The 20,826-nt window shown below is 37.9% G+C and overlaps 1 protein-coding gene across 1 annotated transcript in view; it reads right to left on the reverse strand.

Annotated features, from left to right (window-relative positions):
• agmo (alkylglycerol monooxygenase) overlaps positions 1–20,826 on the reverse strand; it is a 79,679-nt gene that overhangs the window by 9,089 nt on the left and 49,764 nt on the right. Inside the window, exons 11-12 of the mRNA XM_038279588.1 lie at positions 16,730–16,812; positions 15,163–15,268 (exon numbers count right to left, since the gene is read on the reverse strand). Of these exons, the coding sequence (XP_038135516.1) occupies positions 15,163–15,268; positions 16,730–16,812 (189 nt within the window). The remainder of the gene's footprint in view (positions 1–15,162; positions 15,269–16,729; positions 16,813–20,826) is intronic.

A 20,826-nucleotide genomic window follows, 5' to 3' on the forward strand; every position in this document is an offset into this window, starting at 1 on the left:
ACATATGGCTGTGAGCTCTTTTAATTTCTTAGTTTACAATATTTAAATAACTGGAGCTGCAGCACTGAATGAGTAGGGCTCAGAGATTGACTGATTTTCTATTTACAAAAAGATCGATTTTGTCATTAACGGTCTACATTACTAAAATCTCCAGACAAAAAAAAGTTTGTGAGCACCAACAGCCCTATGATATCCAGCAGACAACAAGAGAATTATGAAATAATCAAACAGTTTTCAAAGATAAAGGTCAATTCCTATAGAAACATTATAACTTAACATAACATTTAAAAACATCAAAAAAACTTTAAAAAAATGTTTCTGTCAGCACTGTTCACACATGGAGGGCTTCCTGTGCGTTCATTATGAGCAGATCTACAGACCCTGTGCAAGGCAGACTAAGGGAGGATATGCTGAGCAGGTTAATGTCCCACCAGAGGTTCTGTGCAGCTCCATCTGTAACGCTGCCATGAGAAATATCGCAGTTACACTCCCACGCGCTCGACACAGAGCGGCCAGACAAAACACATGTTAAACAGCGGTGGCTTCATGTGAAAGTGCAGCAAAACACAAAGAAGTCTGATGGTGTGCCAGTTTTAAATGCTACAGTTGTTTAGATGTTTTTCCTTCCAACATCTGGTATTTGCAGGCACTGGCTTTGTGTCTCTTAGAGGACTGCGTGGAGGGTTAGCAACAACTCCAGCAGATTACTACGCCACATTGAAAACATAAGATAAAACCCAGAGGACGACCATTTTCACGTGTCTTGATTTCACTTTTCATCTCATCATTCAAAGGAGATGCCTGTGTGGCCAAAATAGAGGGAGTTGGTCTGCAGACATGCAGAAGGTGGCGACGAAACACAAACAACAGCACTGGAAAGCAGTATCTCCCACTTAATAATTTCTTTTTTGCTTTAAACCCAATGGTTAACATGATCAAAAAAAAAAAAACAGTTAATATCAGAGAAAGATGGCCTGAGAAAAGATTAACAAACCAACAAGTCCCAAAGTAAAAGGTAATTTATATAATTCTGAATGAACTTGAATGAACTTGTTTACTTAGCCACAAACGTCTAAGCACTACCAGACCTACTGAATTAATAAATGACTACAATAGAACCTATCTGACAACATGAGGTAGGCAGAGGCCAGTGGTCAAGGTTCAGAAAAATCACCAATACGATAAGAACTTACAAGCCAAAGGGAAAATATGTAAGCAGTTGCCATGATAAATGCTCTATAAGTAGTCCTGCCAGAAAGCGAAGAGGTAGAAAATAAGCCTGATGTTTTCCTAGCATAGTTCATTTAGCACAGCGACATGCTAATGTTCCTATCTGGAGCTTAGGAGCTGTACTGTACATCACCTCACCTCAACCCAGGCCAGGAAATTTAAACAAAATTACATCATATTTTCACATATTCTCTGTGTGACACATGCTAATGCACACACCTTTATTTGTTTTGGTTTTATAATGCAGTTTCACCAGTTTAATATATCCAATTTTGTTCTTTTGTAGAATTTTTCAGAAGGCTATAGTCCCAAATTGCCTAGCTTTATCCAAACATCCATGTTTCCGTCATGTAGTGACGTCTATAAGGCTGAAGGCTTTCTAGATTCAGCACAGCAGTCTGGAATTTCCTTCTTGTCTTGAATAGTTTTCTTTCTGTTGACCAAGCCAATGATGAAGGGATAGGAGCTGGAAACAGGAGCTATTACTTGCAAGAATTGGACGAATCCTAGGATGAATGTTTACAACAGTGGCATCAAACTCCAGGATGGGTGTCAAACAGGTTTTAAAAGCTCCCCTTCTTCAACACACCTGACTCTAAAATTACCTCATTAGCAAAGCTCTGCATAGCTTGACTCCATGGTTGGGATCCAGTTTTTTGATGATTTGAGACCACTGGTTTAAAACCTGATACAGTAAGGGTAGTAGGCAGGGTTTTTACTTTTTGAAGTTGAATTTAACCAAATCTTCAGGTATGTCATAAGATCTCAAAAATGACTAATCTTTAATTTTCAGTGTTTAATTTTCAAATGTTTGAATTGTACAAGCCAGTACGGTCAGGTTGCAGACTGATTCATGTGATGCAATAAAATCGGTTTCATTGGTAGTTTTGCAAAATAAGATAATTTTTATGTGACTGAAGAACAACCCCATCGAAGCGTAAAAACTTTTTTTTTTTTTTTATTTGCAGTGTCTCCATATCACAAATTAGAATTTGCTCAATTTTATGGTAGGGCTGGTGTGATGTTTAAAATTAGTTTCTTAAAGGAATAGTACACCCAAAACATGATTAGCCTTCATTTTCTACTCACCCCCATGCTGAACAACACTCTGGAGTACTTTTTTGATATCTCAAATGCATCTGGAGATATGGGAGGCTTCTTGCTGTCTGCTGACATTCAAATAATGGAGGTCTACGGTGCCAGAGACAGAAAGGTCCATAAAAGTCCACAAAAAACGTGTCAATATTCCTCCATACTGCTCGTCCAATGTATTCCAAGTGTCCTGAGTGGGTAGCATCCAGAATTTACTCGAAACAAAGTCATTTAGAATGTTTTTAGAGCATAAACAGTGGTGTATAGGATTTCCTGAAAGCGCGCACATGCGCGTTCAGGACGCTATCGAAGCCGGCAGACCAAACCAGATGAAAGTGCGCATTCAGCGTCTGCTCTGCCGATAATGCAAGCGTAGAAAAAGAAATGTGCTGTTTACCTGTGCAAAGAAAGAAACAACGAAAGAAAAAAGTCTGAGGACTTCAGTGTTGAGGAAGAGCATGAGTTCTTTGCCGAGCTGAATGCGCTGGTTTGGTCTGCCGGCTTCCGTAGCGCATGTGCGCGCTTTCAGGAAATCCTATACACTACTGTTTATGCTCTAAAAACATTCTAAATGACTTCGTTTCGAGTAAATTCTGGATGCTACCCACTCAGGACACTTGGAATACATTGGACGAGCAGTATGGAGGAATATTGACACGTTTTTGTGGACTTTTATGGACCTTTCTGTCTTGGGCACAATAGACCTCCATTATTTGAATGTCAGCAGACAGCAAGAAGCCTCCCAGATCTCCAGATGCATTTGAGATATCAAAAAAGTACTCCAGAGTGTTGTTCAGCATGGGGGTGAGTAGAAAATGAAGGCTAAACATGTTTTGGGTGTACTATTCCTTTAAATCTAAATGTGTGTAAACCATTATTTATAGGTTTTCTTATTTTTCTGTTCAAGAAAGCCCACAATTTTCAATCAAACTAAAGTTAGGATTGCAGCCTGGATGGCGGAGTAGTCTGTATCACCGCTACATTGCAACACAAAGATCATGTGTTCTAAAGTCTTTCTGTATTGACAATGTTTCAGTTTGAGTAGATGTTACCTACCTTCTCTTGGTGTTTGATAGATATTGAAATGGGATACATTTAATAATAAAACTTGAGTAAATTCACTCAACCAAACTGATTGTCAATTGTTATATCTTCACTTTTATGGTTAAATACTAATGGTTATTTTCACCGTGTTACTATATGTTCTGCACTGGTTCAAAGTGGAGCTATCACAGGGCACTGTGAGGTGGATTAGAAAAATAGGAGAAAATAAGAAAAAATAAATAACTTTTTTATGATCAGGAAATACATTTTTCCTAACATAATAAATGTAACCTACAATAATATATCTTATTAACATTAAAATTGGAACTATGTAAGCTTCAAAGTTCAGTTTCCCAACTTGGCCATTCAAGTTTCAGAAATGCCTCTTTCCTTTCACAATAGCATTGTTGTTTTGATTCTGGCTTTTTTAACTTTAGAGATACTCAAAATAATACCATAAGCTCATAATAAACCTACATTTCTTCTTTTCTTATCAACATGTTTGATGAAAAACAAAAAACGAATAGTTATTCAGTCAGAAATTAAAAGGGATAAAAGTAAGAAAAACCATTTACAGTAAAAATTGGCCTTTCTTTACATGTTTTGTAGGGATGTATCTCAATTTACAAAGGGGAGGAGGTCTCCCTGACAAAACTTATTACTGTTTGTGTGTGTGTGTGTGTGTACATCCCAGCACTAAACCACAGAGAGCAATTATCTACACATGGAGAAGCCATAGATGACTGGGGAGCCTTTCCAGCAATGGCCCTTCTACCAAAATACTGCAAGAAGAAATAAATTTTTCCCCCAGCAGGTCAGACAGGAGCCTAAAATAACATATAGGCATTGAAGGCCTCAACTAGACGAACAGCACTCATCATTAATCAATAATCATTAATTGACGGGTTTTTATGGCCAAAACCACTAATGATTGAACGTACACAACAATCATCTTAACTAAAAAAATAAAAAAAATAAAACATTATATGATCCACTACATTTTTTGAACAACATTCTAAACTTACATAACATTAGCTCAGGCCTACAATATTAGAAAAAACAAAATTATTCACATAAAAAAATTGTAGAAATGGTGTAATGATTTTGTGCTTCTTCACCACCACGTGGATGTCTTCCAAATTTCATAAAAAAGTAGATCATGCATTCTAGCTGAAAGTTCTGATGGATATCAGGATTTCCCCCATCAGCTCCTTGTTTTGCTCCACCATTTGTTATAAACTGACCAGGTCCAAGACAGAGAAGAGATATTCATTAAGCCACGGCACTGCGGCAGCTGAATACATTACAGCACTGACTAAAATAGCTTCTATTAGCCATAGCTATCAGGCTTCTATTAGAAAAACACAATGGTGGCGAAGTCTGTGTGAATCTAATGGTTAGTCAGCAGGAAATTGATCCAATAGCACACAAGTTGGTCCAACTCCGATGAAAGAAAAAACAGGTATTGAAGTGATGTTTGAATAGATCAGAAACAACTTGGATAAAGATGCTATGGTGTCTCCTAATTGATTGTTCATGAAATGTAACTGAATTCATGCAAGTTTGCTATGAAGAGTAGGACAAAAGATGAAATCTGCTGCCCATTAAGTTTTAGGTATATTCCTACCTTTGCAAACCTAACTCAAATCAGATGCTAAAGATATAATCAGTCATTTGATTCAACTCTTGTGGAGCAAGGATCTAGCTACCCCTTCATTCACACAGACTCCATCCGCGCTTCCTCCACTTCGTGACAAATAGAAGCCATTCTAGTAAGTGCGATAATTCCTACTGCAGCCTCTCAGACTGCTATTTTCTGCCCTTCATCAGATATTTTGATCAAGTGTTTTTGTGAATGATGATGGAGAAAAATGTATCAATTCCATATCTTGTTGATCTTAAAAAAACAAAAGTAATCTGTAATAAGCCAAGAATTTTTCCCCTCGCTTTACATGTGTGCTGACAGGAGGACAAATTATTCGCACAGACAATCTAGCAATGCAACAACTATCCAAAGACCTCAGAGACCCAACCAGAGCAAAATCTGTAAATCTGTTCGCTGATAATGTAGTTAGAAAAGTGCTATCTGACTCTTTTGGCAGATTCGTGTGTGCCTGAAAAAATTTGAAGTGGCCGAACGCTCTTGATGTAATTTTGTTTTCCTGCCACATGGGTGGCTTTCTGGGTGATCAAATGAGGTACTAATCAACGACAATCAGCACATCTGTCTCTGTCAGAGCGAGCCAAGGCACTGGCACAGCAACAAAAGTGGTAAACAAAGATCGATTGCAGTATTATGGTTTATTTGGATAAGACAATGAGTAGAATGCCTGAGACAGGATCAGAGCTTCTATTTAAAAGTTGAGAATTACGACATAAAAAGATCTGACTTTCAGGAGTGAAAAGTGAGCCACCATGCAGAAGAGAACAAAGCAGATGAGCCACTTACTGTTTTGTCAAGGGGTCAAGGCCTTTATATAACACAAATCTGTATGGGTTTTTTCAGTTCTTGGTAGTGTTATAATTCCGTAAAAATTCAAAAAATATCCACTGGACTTGGTTTTCAAGAATTCAAATCAAGAATTCAAATCAAATCTTGAAAACCAAGTCCAGTGGATATTTTTTGAATTTTTACGGAATGACTTTGACCTGGATGACTGAGAACCTTCATCAGCGTAGTGTTATAATCCTCAAAAAGGTAGAACTTGTTAATGAAAATAATTTCTATGCTGAATTGCTAATTTGCACAAAATCTTTATCCAGTATAAGTTTTTTGAGATGTTTTTGCCCATTTAACCAGATGCATTTTTATAATGTCCTGTTCAAAGCAATCCATACTGAGATACACTTCAACAGGGTGTCCCGGGCCATTAGAAGGGGAATAGGCCAATAGCTAGCATCCATCCATCCATCCATCCATCCATCCATCCATCCATCCATCCATCCATCCATCCATCCATCCATCCATTTTCTCCCGCTCAGTCCTTGTCAGGTTCGGTGTGGAGCTCATACCTAAGTACAATTTGGAAAAGCCACTTAACCTAACAGTCATGTTTTTGGACTGTATGAGGAATCTGGAGTACCCAGAGAGAACCCACACATACACAGGGAGGACATGCAAACTACATGCAGAAATAACCCGGACTGGGAATCGAACCCAGAACATTCTTGCTGCAGACAACGGCGCTACCCGCTGCTTCACCGTGCAGCATGGCTCACGGCATCTAAGGCCAAATAAAGTCTAATATAGCAATGCAGATGCTATCCATTCAACGGGAAAAATGTATTCATTTGAAACTTTTTTCTACAATTTCTAACATCAATTTCCAAATTTTCCAAAATGGTGAGCATACACAGTATGAATTATTCAAACAAAAATTTTATCAATTTACTCTATTCAACAGTGAATTTCCACAGACAGAGTGCATCATTGCTCCTCTGGGCAGCTGGGAAAAGCGTAGCAGTATATAGCCAGCAGCATAAATAGCCATAAATAGTTGTTTACAATTGGGAGGTGAAATTAATAAATATTTTTTAGCAATAATCACCAAATTGATTTATCTTGAACTGTTGAAATAATTCCCCTGGTACAGAAAATGTGAATGTGTAAAAGTGTTGAATCATGTTCAATACCAGTAAATGACAGAGGAGAGAGGCTGCTGGCTGTATGAGAATGTGGAAGAGGAAGAATTCTGCTTTTCTAGCCTTGTTTTTCTCCAGATCATACCACATGTGGACATGCTTTAAAACCAGCTGCAGAGGAAAAACGTCAGTTGTCATCATTGCAAAAATACCCAGACAATCATTCTTTATACTAATTTTATTAATATGCAGCATGAGCTAAATATTAAAAGATTCTGTGCAGAATACTTTTTTTTTTAAAACATATCTCAAACAAGTCAGTTTTCAGAACTTAATCAGGCAACTTCTGTTTTCAAGCAGAGAAGCTGTCCCTAAATCCTTCCCTCCGTATTACTGTACCTACATTTGTATGTATATGCAGCTGTTTTCATCAACTGCAATGTCTCTTGTTTCAGTTTATTAACAATGTTTGTTGTGTGCACTGTTCCTTAAATATATAAATAAAATCAATCTATTTTCTCTCATGTTTTCTTTATCTCAGCACATCAGTCTTATCCCAGTTCTGTTTGTCTTAATGTTTTATGACAACTCTGCCAGTAGATATAGCTGTTTCTAGACAAGAAACTATGTTCTTGTTGCCATTTTTTGATTTATAAAGAACATATCTTCAAAACATATTGTGCTGTTTTCCATTTTTTGAAAAACAAATCATATTAATACCCAGGGGGAATTAGAAATCATGGATTATTGATTAACAGTTCCTAGACACTCTGCTTATCACAACATAAATCATCAAACTGTTTGAATTTAGAGTTTTATAGCAACCAATTGGAAATGATTTTCGATTCTGCAGGCTGATGGAGAGAATGTACATGTTTTGTTTCACTCTTTGCCTAACAGTAATCTCTTCAAATGTTGCAACACAGGATCCGAAGTATTTTAGAGTTTGAATCCCCCATAGTCTTGCAGATTCTGGCAGCAGGAAACTTTTTCCAGCTAACTTCAGACAAGATGCTGCAGCTGGAAATATTGTGGAACAAGTTGCTAAAACTGCTCTCGGCAGCATTTTGACGTGTATTCAGCAAATAAGTATTTGTTAAATTCCTAACTGGATATTAAGACGTCTTTAATAGTATGCTTTGATTTATGAGCAGCTTCTGCTTTATGTGCATTTCAGAGAGGTTTCTGTCAAGCCTAATCAGGCTGAAGCTGCAGCTGTAATGCTGTGATGGAAACCGGATTATTAGTGGGAATTAAAGCACAAAACAGGAACAAAATTAAGAAGTTATTCAGTTTTAACCGCATTAAAGCTTTGACTGCACAAAATTCAAAGTAAAGGAGTCCAAGAACCTCCCCCTCTTGGTCTGTATTTCCATGGCTAAACCTGGCAAGTGGTGCAACAGCATAAAACCAAGCAGCTACTCTTTGACGGGTCCCCGACAATTTGACTGATACTATTTCACACTGTGTGCCTTTGCAAACCACCCTGCTGTTTACTTTAACGGGACAGTTCGACCCAGCGTTCCACTCTCAAACCCCCCTCTACATTCCCATTTTCTCCTTGGGAGGAGATTTCCTTTCCTTTCCATTCCTGTGAGCTCTCAAATGATGTCATGCTCGCTGAGTTTCCACAGTTCCAAAGAAGCCTGTTAACCTCAGCACTGCCTTTTGCTACCACTCATTTAGGCTTAAAAAAAAAAAGTTTTAAAAAAGGAGATCCAGCTAACCTCTCACACCTTCGTTTCAGTGAAGGATACCATCAGATATAAGTCTTATCTGAAGGAGATTGTGGAAAAGAGGGTGGGATCGAGACATTTTTCGAATCAGTTAATGTTGAAGATAAGGTCTTTTGGTGCTGAAGAACACCCTTTGTGTTAGGTATGGCTTTAATAATATTTTTCTGACCTCTCCTTTTGGCTTTGGAGGATTTCATCTTTTTTTTTTTTACACTGTCAGATTTTTTTTTTTTTATTGAGAAACACCGCAAGAATGAAAAGTGGAAAACTTACATTGGTTTAAAAATTTGAATCCTTACTTTGAATTGCTTCTGAAGTATTTAATTTGCCTGAGTTACTATTCTACATCATAAAGTATTTTTATTGGGAGGTTTTTGTTTCGGAAAAACAAAAAAATACATTATAAATGAGACAATTAAAGTTGCTTTAACTCTCAAGTTAATTAATGATTCAGCCATTGTTCAGCAATAATATATGAGATACGCTGTCTGCTTCTGTCTACCAAAGAGAGGTGTATTTTTTATTAGCTTTCCTTGTAAATTGCTGTGGCTTCACTAACAGCTAGTGGATATTTAAGAGGAAAGCTCCCAAATTACTATCGAATATGCAGTGTCTGTATTCTACTCTAGAACTTGTTTTCATGTACCTTAAGGCAAAACCAGAAGCCCACACAGCACACAGTCCTGGGTTACATTATTACAACCTGCATGCCACCACATTTAAAGAGCACTGCAGTACACACACCCACTGACAGACATTAAAGCAAGAAATCACCATCTAATAAACTACAAAAGCTCTGCAAACAAATTATCAATGTGGTGACATTTACGGTAAAGTGAAAGTACACCCTGTTTAAGTTTTATGGTTTTACTAACAGACTTATTGAGAAGGTCCTGTGTCTAAAAAGGAATGTAAACATTTCCCTTACTGGCTTTGTCTTTTTATTTACCATAGATTAATAAAATTGTAATTATTCTGTAAGTTTGTTAATATTGAGTGTGCCTAGAAATTTTGTGCTCATTGATTTTCCTCACATATTCTCACCTCAGGGGAAAAATCTATTATTTTCTATTATTATTACATGTGATATACCAACACTAAGCAGTACATACGTTTAAACAGGAAAGTACTTAAATTATTATTTTCCTTTTTTTTGATGAAACCGAATCTGTCAAAAAAGTATGTTATGCTTTAAGATGCAACTTTCCAGAGTTAAGACTTCATAGACTAAAAGAGCTGTTGCTGCAGCTAAACCTGCAGGTCTTCTAGGGAATGTGTCTATTAGAGATGTCCCGATCCAGGTTTTTGCACTTCCGATCCGATACCGATATTGTTTTTGGACTTCCGATCCGATACTGGCCGATACCAGCCTATCCGAGCATGTATTTAAGTTTAAGTTAAAGTATTTAGCCTTAGTTGTAAGACTCATGTTGAAAAGGGTTTTAGTACTCTTGATAACATCTAGCCAGCTAAATTAGGTGAGATTGAATAAAACACAATGCTTGGTAACAACAAACTTTCCTGTTTATTAAGAGATAAACACAAACTGGACAAAATTATGAATAGCAATCTGAAATTGCACAGTGAACAGTAAAACCGTAAACAGTTAAAGGTGCAAGTATTACTGTAAGTTTTCATAAAAATGCAAAACAGGGGAACACTGGCGCAAAATAGTGGAATGGATCGTTTCAATCGGCGAAACTGGAAAATACGGACCGGATTTTTTTTTTAAACTGGATCGGCAGTCTGGATCGGCATTTTACATGCTTTGCCGATACGCATTTTTTTGCCAATATCGGCGTCCCGATCCGATACGTGGATCGGATCGGTACAAGCCTAGTGTCTATAAGTTCTTTTGTGCATTTTAGCATACAGTAGATGGTAAAACTACTCCACTATAGCCGCTTTCCCACTGAAAACACATTTTATTATTTTTTTTTTTAAACAGGTTGACCTGCTAACTATCGGCTTTTGGCTCTTTTTTCATTTGACCGAAACGCAGAGTCTGACGCCCAGCTGGAAAGCTGTGTGGCCACTGCCCCCCACCGCAGAGTGTCTGATAACGGCATCATGCCAGTTGAGCGTTGATTATGTCGAAAGTGAGACGGAAATCAGGGAAGTAAATAATGGAGAGCAACATGGACAGGAGCTAGAGCGTAGTCAGTATTCTTTATCATTTCGCTCTTTCATCTGTCCGAATCCCTCTCCGGGTCTGGTGTTCCCACTGCAAGCCGATCAGCATAGAGGTGACTTAAACATGGGTCGCTTGCAGAGTTGTTTGACCCAGGTAGACATGCATCTGTTCCCACTATAACTAAAAGCCGATTGTTCCCGTTTAAATGGGTTTTTCGACCAGTGTGAAAGGGGTATAAGACAGATTGAGAGAGTTTGTGAGTCTAAATGGTACTTAAGTCTATACTTTGAGAGGGTCATTCAAATGAAGAAATTGGCTTTTACTTCATCCCATTATATCTGTCAACTTATCCCACAGTCTAAGGGCGTATTTACACCTGACACACTTAGTCAGCTGTAAAGGGACAAGAGTTATCCCCACTTTGTCCAGATCTGTGGTGTAGGTGTAAATAAAGGCCAGCAAACTCTCGTTTGGAACAAAAAATCTGCTTCCAAGTGGACTCTGCACTGGTTAGCTTTAGGTATAAATACAAACTGACCAAAACACAGAAAGCATATGACTCATTGGACTTAGCAAGTCACCGTATCAACAAAATCATACCAAACTACCAGCTTGGCAGCACTGCAACAAGCAAGCTGTAGATCTCCCTCAGCTTGAAGGGAACATTTTCCAACACAATTACAAAATTAGAAAATAAACTGCTTCAAAATCTCCCCTGAATGAGCTGCCCTAGATACTCAAGCTTCCAAGCTTCCTGGAGGGGAAGCGAAACGTCTTCAAACCGTGGAAACCAAGTCCAGTGGATTGTTTTTTAAACTTTTATGGAATGACTATAACCTGGATGACTGAGAATCTTCATCAGCATATACTCATAATGGTTTCACAGATGTAATCACGGCATAATTTGTAAAAAAAAAAAAAAAAAAAAAAAGAAATACTACATGCAAGACCCTGTAGTAGCTTGCATCCATTTCCGGGTCTGTGATCTGTCCTGGCATGGCCATTTCTAACCAATGGAAGCAACGTGTTTCACAAGTGTGGCTTTACTCTGAGTTTTAGTCCATTAGAAAAACTGCAGCTTGAATACAAAGATCAGCTGCCAGTAAATTGAAATTGACAAAAATAATAATAAATTAAAATTCCAAATCATGACACTAAAATCTGTTTTTTTCTGTAATGTTCATAAAATGTTCAGTCAGACTTCTGCACCTGATGACAAGTATGTTGGTTTATTGTTCATAAATATAGTACTTTTGTCTAAATTCGTTTTTTTTTTTTTTATGTTTTTAAATTAACTATTTAAGTCAATATTTTATTATACTAAATTATAATGAAATACTTTTGTATTTATTTATTTTTTTTTTTTTCAGTTTCGTGAATTACAAGTGTAAATTAGGGATTTTCTTTAATGGGATGGTATGTCAACTTTCAAGCACAATTGTGCACTTTAATCCATCTTAAACAAATTTACAATATTGTTATCTACAGTGATATATAATGTGGCTGAACATAGAGATTAACATCTTACTGCAGTAAATATGACTCTATTTGAAGGATTTTTTTTATATTTACCAGGGGTGACAATAAGTTTGGAACGCATTGTCTGACGCATTAAGCACAGTCAGCTCACGACCAAACACACCCTAACTCCTTCACACACTTCTTCATGTGAGTCGTGCAGACGTGGGTTTCTTTAGAGTGGCGAGTGGGCGGCTTGGAGCGAGAGGCAGCCCTGGTTTACAGGTCAAGCCTGCAGCTTTACAAGGGAAATCTCCAGAGCCACTATAAATACCACTGTGAGCTTTAAGGGTGCAGTATATCACACCACTGGTTTTGAGGGACCACAAACCGACCTAGTTTTTGTAGTTTTTTTCCCCCTTTTCTTTCAAATGTACAGTGAGTCTGAACACAATTAAATGGGAATTGCCTCCTCTATATTTCTACAGACTGATAATTGATTGGCCCGACTTCAAAACTTTCTTTACAACAAAGAGCTTCAGAATCATATATGGTTATAAGAGTCTAATGTTTGGGGGTGGGTTTAATCTTTCTTTTTCTTTGTTGTAGTTTTGAACAAAGGGAAAGAAATATGTCAGAAACTATTCTGAATACACAGAGGTCTTTTTTTCTGAGCCCCCACCTGCAGGCAAGACAGTTATCCAACTAAACCTGATGTACGGCGACTTGAAATGAGCCCTAATGAATCGCTTAAAGAAACATCTGCACAGTGACAGAGTCAGGGAGCATGTACAGCATAAATCAAAAGCCTTTTTTGCTCTCCAGCTGGTTACTTATACACTCTGTGTCAGGCGTCACTTTCGAAAAAGAATTAATTCAGTTTTACTAGATTTTATGGTGAGAAAAAGAAAAGGTGGGAAAACCTTGGGTTGTCATTTGAACACCTTTACAAAACAGATGTGGAGTCAAAGGACTTAAAAAAAAAAGGCGATGGCAAATTTCATCGGCCTGAACTAGTTAGTGGCAGACGACACTAATTGTTTCCAGAAGTGTTGCTCTGATTCACGCCGACATCAAGCAGTCATGGCTGTGCAGGGAGAAAAGGAGGCAGTTGGAGCAGAGGGAGGGCAAATAATGAGAGGTCAGCCTCCATCCACATTCAAGCTGTCAGACCCAGAAAGGCAAGCCAATTTTATGGTCAATTGGGCAACGCATCTGGACTCGTAGATCACAGGACTGTGGGGCAGGACTTAGCACCCGGCTCAAACACATTTCACTCACACAACACAGACCACACAGCTCCCACAATCAGCGGCAAACAGGCCACAACACACCAGTAGTAAACACAACGCCTGCCAGGAACTGTTTGTAGATACTCATGTACAAGTTTTCAATGCTTAAACATTCACTAATCATATTTGTACAAAGTAACTTGTGAGTCGATAAATTAGGACGCCTGTGTTATTCTCACTAGATCTGTAAACAAATAATCAACTAATAATGAATAGTTGATTAATGGCTTATGGATTTTTTTCAATCTTGTAGTGTTACAGCCATCCAGTAGAGGGAGTCACTGCTCATTTTTAACTCACTGGTATTTATAGGAGAAGTAAAACCAGAGCGGATGCAAGCAAGAAATAAAAAAAAATCAATCAATAGTCTGGCCTAGGATTATTTTAACTCTTAATGGTAACAAGGATGCAGACTTCACTTTGTGTAGTTTCGTTTTTAAATATTAGCACTTGATAAACTCCTTGAGGTATTACTTAAATAGCCAATTTTTTTGCCGTGCTGCATGGCCGGGCAGCATCGACTTCTCTGCTGTGCTTGGATAACACAAAACTCTTGTAACAGGATTAAAAACAAAAGCTAGTATTTAGCACAGTGAATGGGAAAGGCCTTTGTGTGTTCATGCTTTTATTTTCAAAGAAATGTCTAATGTAATAATGTTAAATAAAATATTTACTTTTAATCAACTCAGTATTTGATACAACTGGCACAACAAATTATTCAAATATAACGTTGTACAGTTAAAACAAAGAAATAATTAGCTTATTGTGTTATGGTAAGATCATCTTTATACATACACTGTGGAGTCTTTCCACTTCCTGGGAACTATTATCACACAGGACCTATTGTAAAGTCGGAGTTGAACATCAACTCCATCAGCAAGAAAGCCCAGCAGAGGATGTAGTTCCTGCCAATGATGGTGCATTTCTACTTCTCCATTATTGAGTCAACCTCACCTCCTCCATCACCATCTGGTAAGCTGGTGCCACCACCAAAGCCAAGGGCAGACTGCAGTGTGCTATCTGATCACCAGAGAAGGTGATTGGCTGCAATCTTCCATCTCTCCAGGATCTGTACACCTCCAGGACTCTGAGGCGTGCAGGGAAGATTTTGGCTGATCCCTCGCCCCCCAGCCACAAGCTATTTCAGACACTTCCCTCTGGCAGGGGGATGCGGGCCATCAGGACTAAAACCTCACACCACAAGAACAGTTTCTTTGCATCTGCTACCAGCCGTATCAACAAGGCCCGGAGACCCCATGACACTGACACTGCCTCTCTCCCTCCCTCCCCCGTTTAGGACCTACAAGCTACACCAACGTAGCATCTCCTGACTTTCTGCGTTACATTAACGAACAGCTAGATACTATAATAGCCTATATAGTATATAGCCTATATACTATATTTTGTATATAGTATGTTTTATGTTTTATAGATTCTCTATTTTGTATATATATTTAATTTTCCACACAACAATTTATTCAAAGGCAAAAAGCAACACATAGGAAAAAAAAAAAACAATTAGAAGAACACCTGAAAGACATGCTTGATAAGGTGTGGTGTATCCTAATCTGTAGGCTCAGATAGCTTATCTTACCTCTGTGGGGACAGACAGTAAAGGGATGGGGGATCTCAGGTAGTTGAACCGCAGCAATGTTACCATGATAACGCAGCGAATTGCCTCCAAGAAAGCTGATGATGGCCTGAAAGTAAGGAAACATGAAACAACACAAAAGTAACTGAGCAGGCTTAAAAAAACGTTTTTACTTGATTTATCTTACTGTAACATCCAATTCTGACTGATCTCAATTCTGTTAAATGGGACATTCCGCCTGTATGCAAACTTCTTAGTTTTTAATCTGTTTTTGGTTTTCACCTAAATGTTATGTCTCAAATAATTAAAGAGGGTTTGGGTTTGATATCACAATGGTGCAACTAGTAGCAATGTTGCCTTCCAGCAAATAGGTATTAGGTTCAAATCCCAGGCTAGCGTCTTTCTGCATGGTATTTGCATGTTCTTTCCAGGTACTCTTTACTGTTAGCTTAATTGGTGACTCAAAAATCCCATCTCTATCCATGGTGCACCTCTCCTTTTGCCCATAGGCTTCTAGAGATGAGCACCACCCCTCAGTGATGCTGACTATCAAGTGCTAAATATGTAAGCAATGATGGTTGATTGTTAAACAGACAACTTGATGATTTGATTGACTGATGCCAGCCATTATTGGCAATAAATGGTTAACTTAATCCTATATTATATGAAGTCAAGGCCTCCCTCCTTTGCAGAATTGATGGGATTAAGTCACATTGCAGGGTGTTTAAACATGTAATGCATACATAAGGTCACACCACAAATTTAAAATCTGATTCAGTCTCAGACTTGGACTAGGTCACACCAAAACCTCTATTTACCTACTGGAGGTTTATGTCATGAATGGAAGGTTCAACATTTTCCCTCAGGATTGTCTGCCTGATAAGAGAATTCATGGTTCCTTCCTTTATGGGAAGTTGTCAAGTAGGCCAAATCATCACGGTGCTTGATTGTCATTGTGAAGTTGTGTTATTTTACACAGCTTTTTAAAAGTCTACCTTTCGTTTTCTTTTTTTTTAAATCAATCTAGAGCATTTTCTTTAAAAGAGAACTTAAAATAATCATCAAAATGTTTGTCCTTGAAACAGTCCAATGATTGCCAAATTTGCCTCTTACTTGTAGTCAAACCATGAAGTCTGGCGTCAACTGTGGGCCAAAGAGGCCTGCTGAGCATTCAGGGTTGTTCTGGGTTCTTTTGTGACCACCTCGATAAAAACATGTTTTCTTGCTGTGGCTCACAGGGGCCCGAAAGCCTTAGAAATGTCACACTTTCCAGATATATCTCAATGAATTGAATTTGAATAGAAAAGAAAATCGTAATACTGGGTGTGCTGTCTTTTAGATCTGTTAACCAGTTTCACATTGGGACATGTTGGTTTGCAAACATAATTTGAACAAACCTTTTTTAACTGAATCTATTAGTTGGATTGTACAATTATTTCACTTATTCTACAGTAAAAAAATTAGCTTGACAAAAAGGTTTGACAAAACAACAAATAAGGTTCTCTGTAAAAGACATTTAAAGCATTCTATACAAAAAAATCTACAGCTATATTGAAAGCAAAGCACAAACCTTTGCTCGATGATGAATCCCAGGGAGGTGAGGGTGAGCAGAATATAGGTGGTCATCCCCAAAAGAGTTAACTGAGACAGCATCTAGGACCGACATACAATTCCATATGAATGATGTGAGGTTAAGCTACTTTAAAAAATAAAAACCTAAAGTCAGTATCATGGTTGGTAAAGTCACATCTGCAAGAGACCTTCATGGGAAGCAGCTGTAAACCACACTGCTATTCGACTTTTTATTTGGCAATGCCAACCAAAACATGTCTGACCTTCAGAGTGAGTGCAATGGCACCCATTCAACACTGTATCCAGTGGACTCAGACATGCCCAGTTTACATAGATGGTGTGGTTATCTCACAGGGTTCTTGACAGAAGGCTTGACCACAGATGAAGAGACTGCAGTACAAATCCCCTAAAAAGGAGCCAAAACAACCAAGTTTGGAGCAGAGATCCCATCCAGACTCCCACTGACCTTTTCCCAGCAATTTGGGAAATTCATACAAACACATAAAGTCATGGAGCTAATATGTGTCCTCTAACCTAAGGCCTTGGCTGCTCACTGCAGCTGGAAGAAGAGTATCCCCAGAGGATGCCGTGGGTTGTAAGTTTGGGTTTATGTTTCTCTGACACTCAATACAGAGACTAACAGCCAAATCTCAGTGCTCCCATGCCCAGGAGGAGACACTTTATACTGTCAGGATGAAATAAACCCATCCACTGGATGCAACCATACAGTGTATCTTAATGCTTAGCCAAGCATGACAATCCATAAAATGGATATTACTAAAATCTTTATATGGGAGCACTTGAGGGGATGCAGTTATAGTGGCAACAAATCAGTTTGTGGGGTTTAAGCTTCTACATATCTAATGGAATGAATAACAACCACACAATAATATTGCTCCAGAACCACACAATAAACAGAAAGCAGACATGACATACAGAATGGACAGAAACAAGAGTTGAGACAAGCACAGGAGGACACAAAGAAGGGAGGTAAAGCAAAAGGAAGAAAAAAAGGGCAGAAGGCAAGATAAATAATCTAAACAATTGGATAAAAAGTGAAGTCTTGAAATACAAATATGTTTCCATACTCTTAATTACTCCCGCTAATCAGACCTGGGAAATACTAAGTAAAAAAAAATATGTCATAGTTTCCTAAAGGACTCTGGATATCGGAGCAGACTAATGTCAGTTCAAACGTTCAGACTGTAGTAATAATAACTGTAAAAAAAATACAGAAATAAGAGGTTCAGTTTTATAGTCTTAGCTACATCACGCTGTACCAGCTGTGGTGGCCCAAATGTTAACTCTACATCTCTACACCATTATTACTCTGTCTGCTGACAAGAAGCAGATTACCTCATTATAGGGGCTATTATTTCTGCCATTACTATGAGTGTTGGAAAAGTTGGTCTGTTTGTTAGTTGAAATAAAAATAGCCCTGTATTTTATTCTTAAATGTTATTTTGATAAGTCACACTAAAAACATGCCCTTAGTTGGCCGTTTTAAAAGGAACACTGTCAGATCAGATTTTGGTGTCTTTCAGTTTTAGCTTCCTCTAAGGAGCATTACATCTGCCATTCATGCTGGACTGACTTTAAATTTGGATAGACACCAAAACTGTTTAACCTCCCTTTTCCTAACAGTCTCTGGGCACAACAAACGCTAACATAGCGATTGTTTACATTTATATATACCTCGGATTCATGTAAAATTATTTGAATTCTGCCACATATACTGTATATAATACTTAATAATCAAGTGAATTAAGAAACTGCAGATATGTAATGCAAATCCATTTATTGTCCAAAAATGGGGAAATTCACCTCTGCACTTCTTTCAGTCTGCCCCAGGGAAGCTGTGGCTACAACGCAGTTTGTCAGTATCAGTGTGTGAATTTGTGTATTAATGGGTGAATGAAGTGTAACATACTTTGGGTTTCTTGGACTTATAAAAAAGCACAATACAGCCCATTTATGTCCTACAAAGTAAACCTTTAAGTAAATGAAATGCACAACTGACAGAAACGAAAACTAAAAGACCAAGAAAAAAAAGTTTGTTAGATAAGAACTGGATTTAAGTAGTGCCCATCTTTCAACTTTTTAAATTGATCAGAATAAAAAAAAATCAAACCATAAATTACACTGACATATTATCTGTTTTAAATTAGTTTGTGATTTCATCTGCTTGCATACAGTATACTGTCTGCATCTGTGGTCCAAGTTTTATCTACTTTACTACTTGCTTTTAACATCTTTATCATGTTTTATTTTCCTTCTATCTTATTTTTTTATTTATTAAAGCCATTTGAAATTGTCTCTGTAATTAATTGTAGTACATCAAAAAACTTGCCTTGGCTTGCCTATAAATATGTACTGGAAAGGGACTTTTCACAGTTCATAGAATAAATTGACTTAATATAGTTTAAGTTTAGCTTGCAAAGAATGTTCATATTACCCAATCGAATTAACCTTTTTCACTTTTCACTTAAGTTGCAGCAGCAGATGACAGGCTAAGCCCTTTGACTGTTTATTTTTTGTTTGTGTTTTTTGGGAGGGCAAGGGGTGGGCTTTGAAACAGATGCTTTTCTCTGCTGTATTTTACTTTAAGCTTATTAAAAGTCACTTTACTTGTTTTATCCAGAGAGTTATTTGACATTAGAAAGCAGTTGACCTCAAACATGAAATTTTCTTGCTTTCAAGAAATCATATAAACACCTTAAAATATAGCAAGTGTATCAGCTTTATAGGAATCTAATTACACCAATTGTATTGAACTTTAAATTTCTCAAAACACAGGAAACTAATTTCAGTGATTCTCAGAGATAACAAACGAATGTCAGCTTCAATTAACTCTTCGCTTGTAAAAGCAACTAAAGCAAACTAATAGGGCACGCATGTTGACCTAATAATGATGTAATTTAAAAGTGACTTTACTTTTTTTATGACTTTGAATTAACACAGAGCTCATATACTGTCCAACAGCGTGTCATCAATTGTCAGACAAAATAACCCGCTAGGGGAACATGTAGGCATAAATACATAACAGTGACATGATTTATTGTTCGGCCATGGAGCTCGCTTTGTTATTTTCCCCTCCAAGTCCTGATTGCTGCATCCTGAAGGCTATTTGGGTTGGGAAATGGTTGACTCGACAATTAAGCGTTTGTGTTCACTGCTGGACCACCAGCTAGTGTTTCATTCGCCAACAGGGAGGGGAAACCTCAACTCAGAAGAGAAGATGTATGTGTGTGGATGTTTTAAAAGGGGACCACAAATGTAAAAGCCCTGTCTAGGTACCGATCAGTAAAAAAAAAAAGACATTTTATTTTGGAGTTTTGAAGAGAATGGGCGTGACGGCACTTTTGGGCTAACCAAAACTATGCCTGTAGAGAGAAAAAAAGCTTCCAAAGATAACTCCTGAGGAGATCTGTTTTCCTTTTTTTCCTCCGGCTGGAGGAAGGGGGTCTCTTGGCTTGTCGAGTGGAAAATAATAGACAAAGGTTGTTTTAAAAGGGAATGTCGATCCGTCATCCTGTCAAGATGTTAGACAGAACTAGCGTTTTACCACTAGATAAGTATAGGATTTAAGTCCACCATAAAGAAGCCACAACAAACTGCTTAATTGGCTTAAATAATGTTGTCAAACAAACACACAGAGCTTAGACTAAAATCTGAATGGTCCACAACACCTCTAATAACTATTTTATGCTTTATATGAGCAGGGCTCGATGTTAACCATTGCTGATCTCCCCGGGGCAAGTAGTTTTTATTGTCGGGAGGGTACAAATTTGCCCGGCGGGCAAATGCAATGATCTCAAAAAAAAATTATTTATCACTCAAAATGACTTTAAAATCACCAACATTCGACCCACAAGCGTTGCCGGCACCATTTTTGTTGTTTTGTACACATTCTCGTGTGATTTGAAAAAGCTGCGTGATTTTCCGCCAGACGGCTCGATTTTTGTCCGGGGATTTTTGTCCGGCGCGAATTTGACACATTTTTTTTTGACTTGGCAGGCTAAAAACTAACAACTAGGCTATTTTACCCTCCACCAATTTCACCCATCACCCAGATAACTCTAGATTAAAAATTAT

This window comes from Cyprinodon tularosa, unplaced genomic scaffold, assembly GCF_016077235.1.
Source record: "Cyprinodon tularosa strain WSP-4 unplaced genomic scaffold, ASM1607723v1 ctg151, whole genome shotgun sequence".
Taxonomy (NCBI): domain Eukaryota; kingdom Metazoa; phylum Chordata; class Actinopteri; order Cyprinodontiformes; family Cyprinodontidae; genus Cyprinodon; species Cyprinodon tularosa.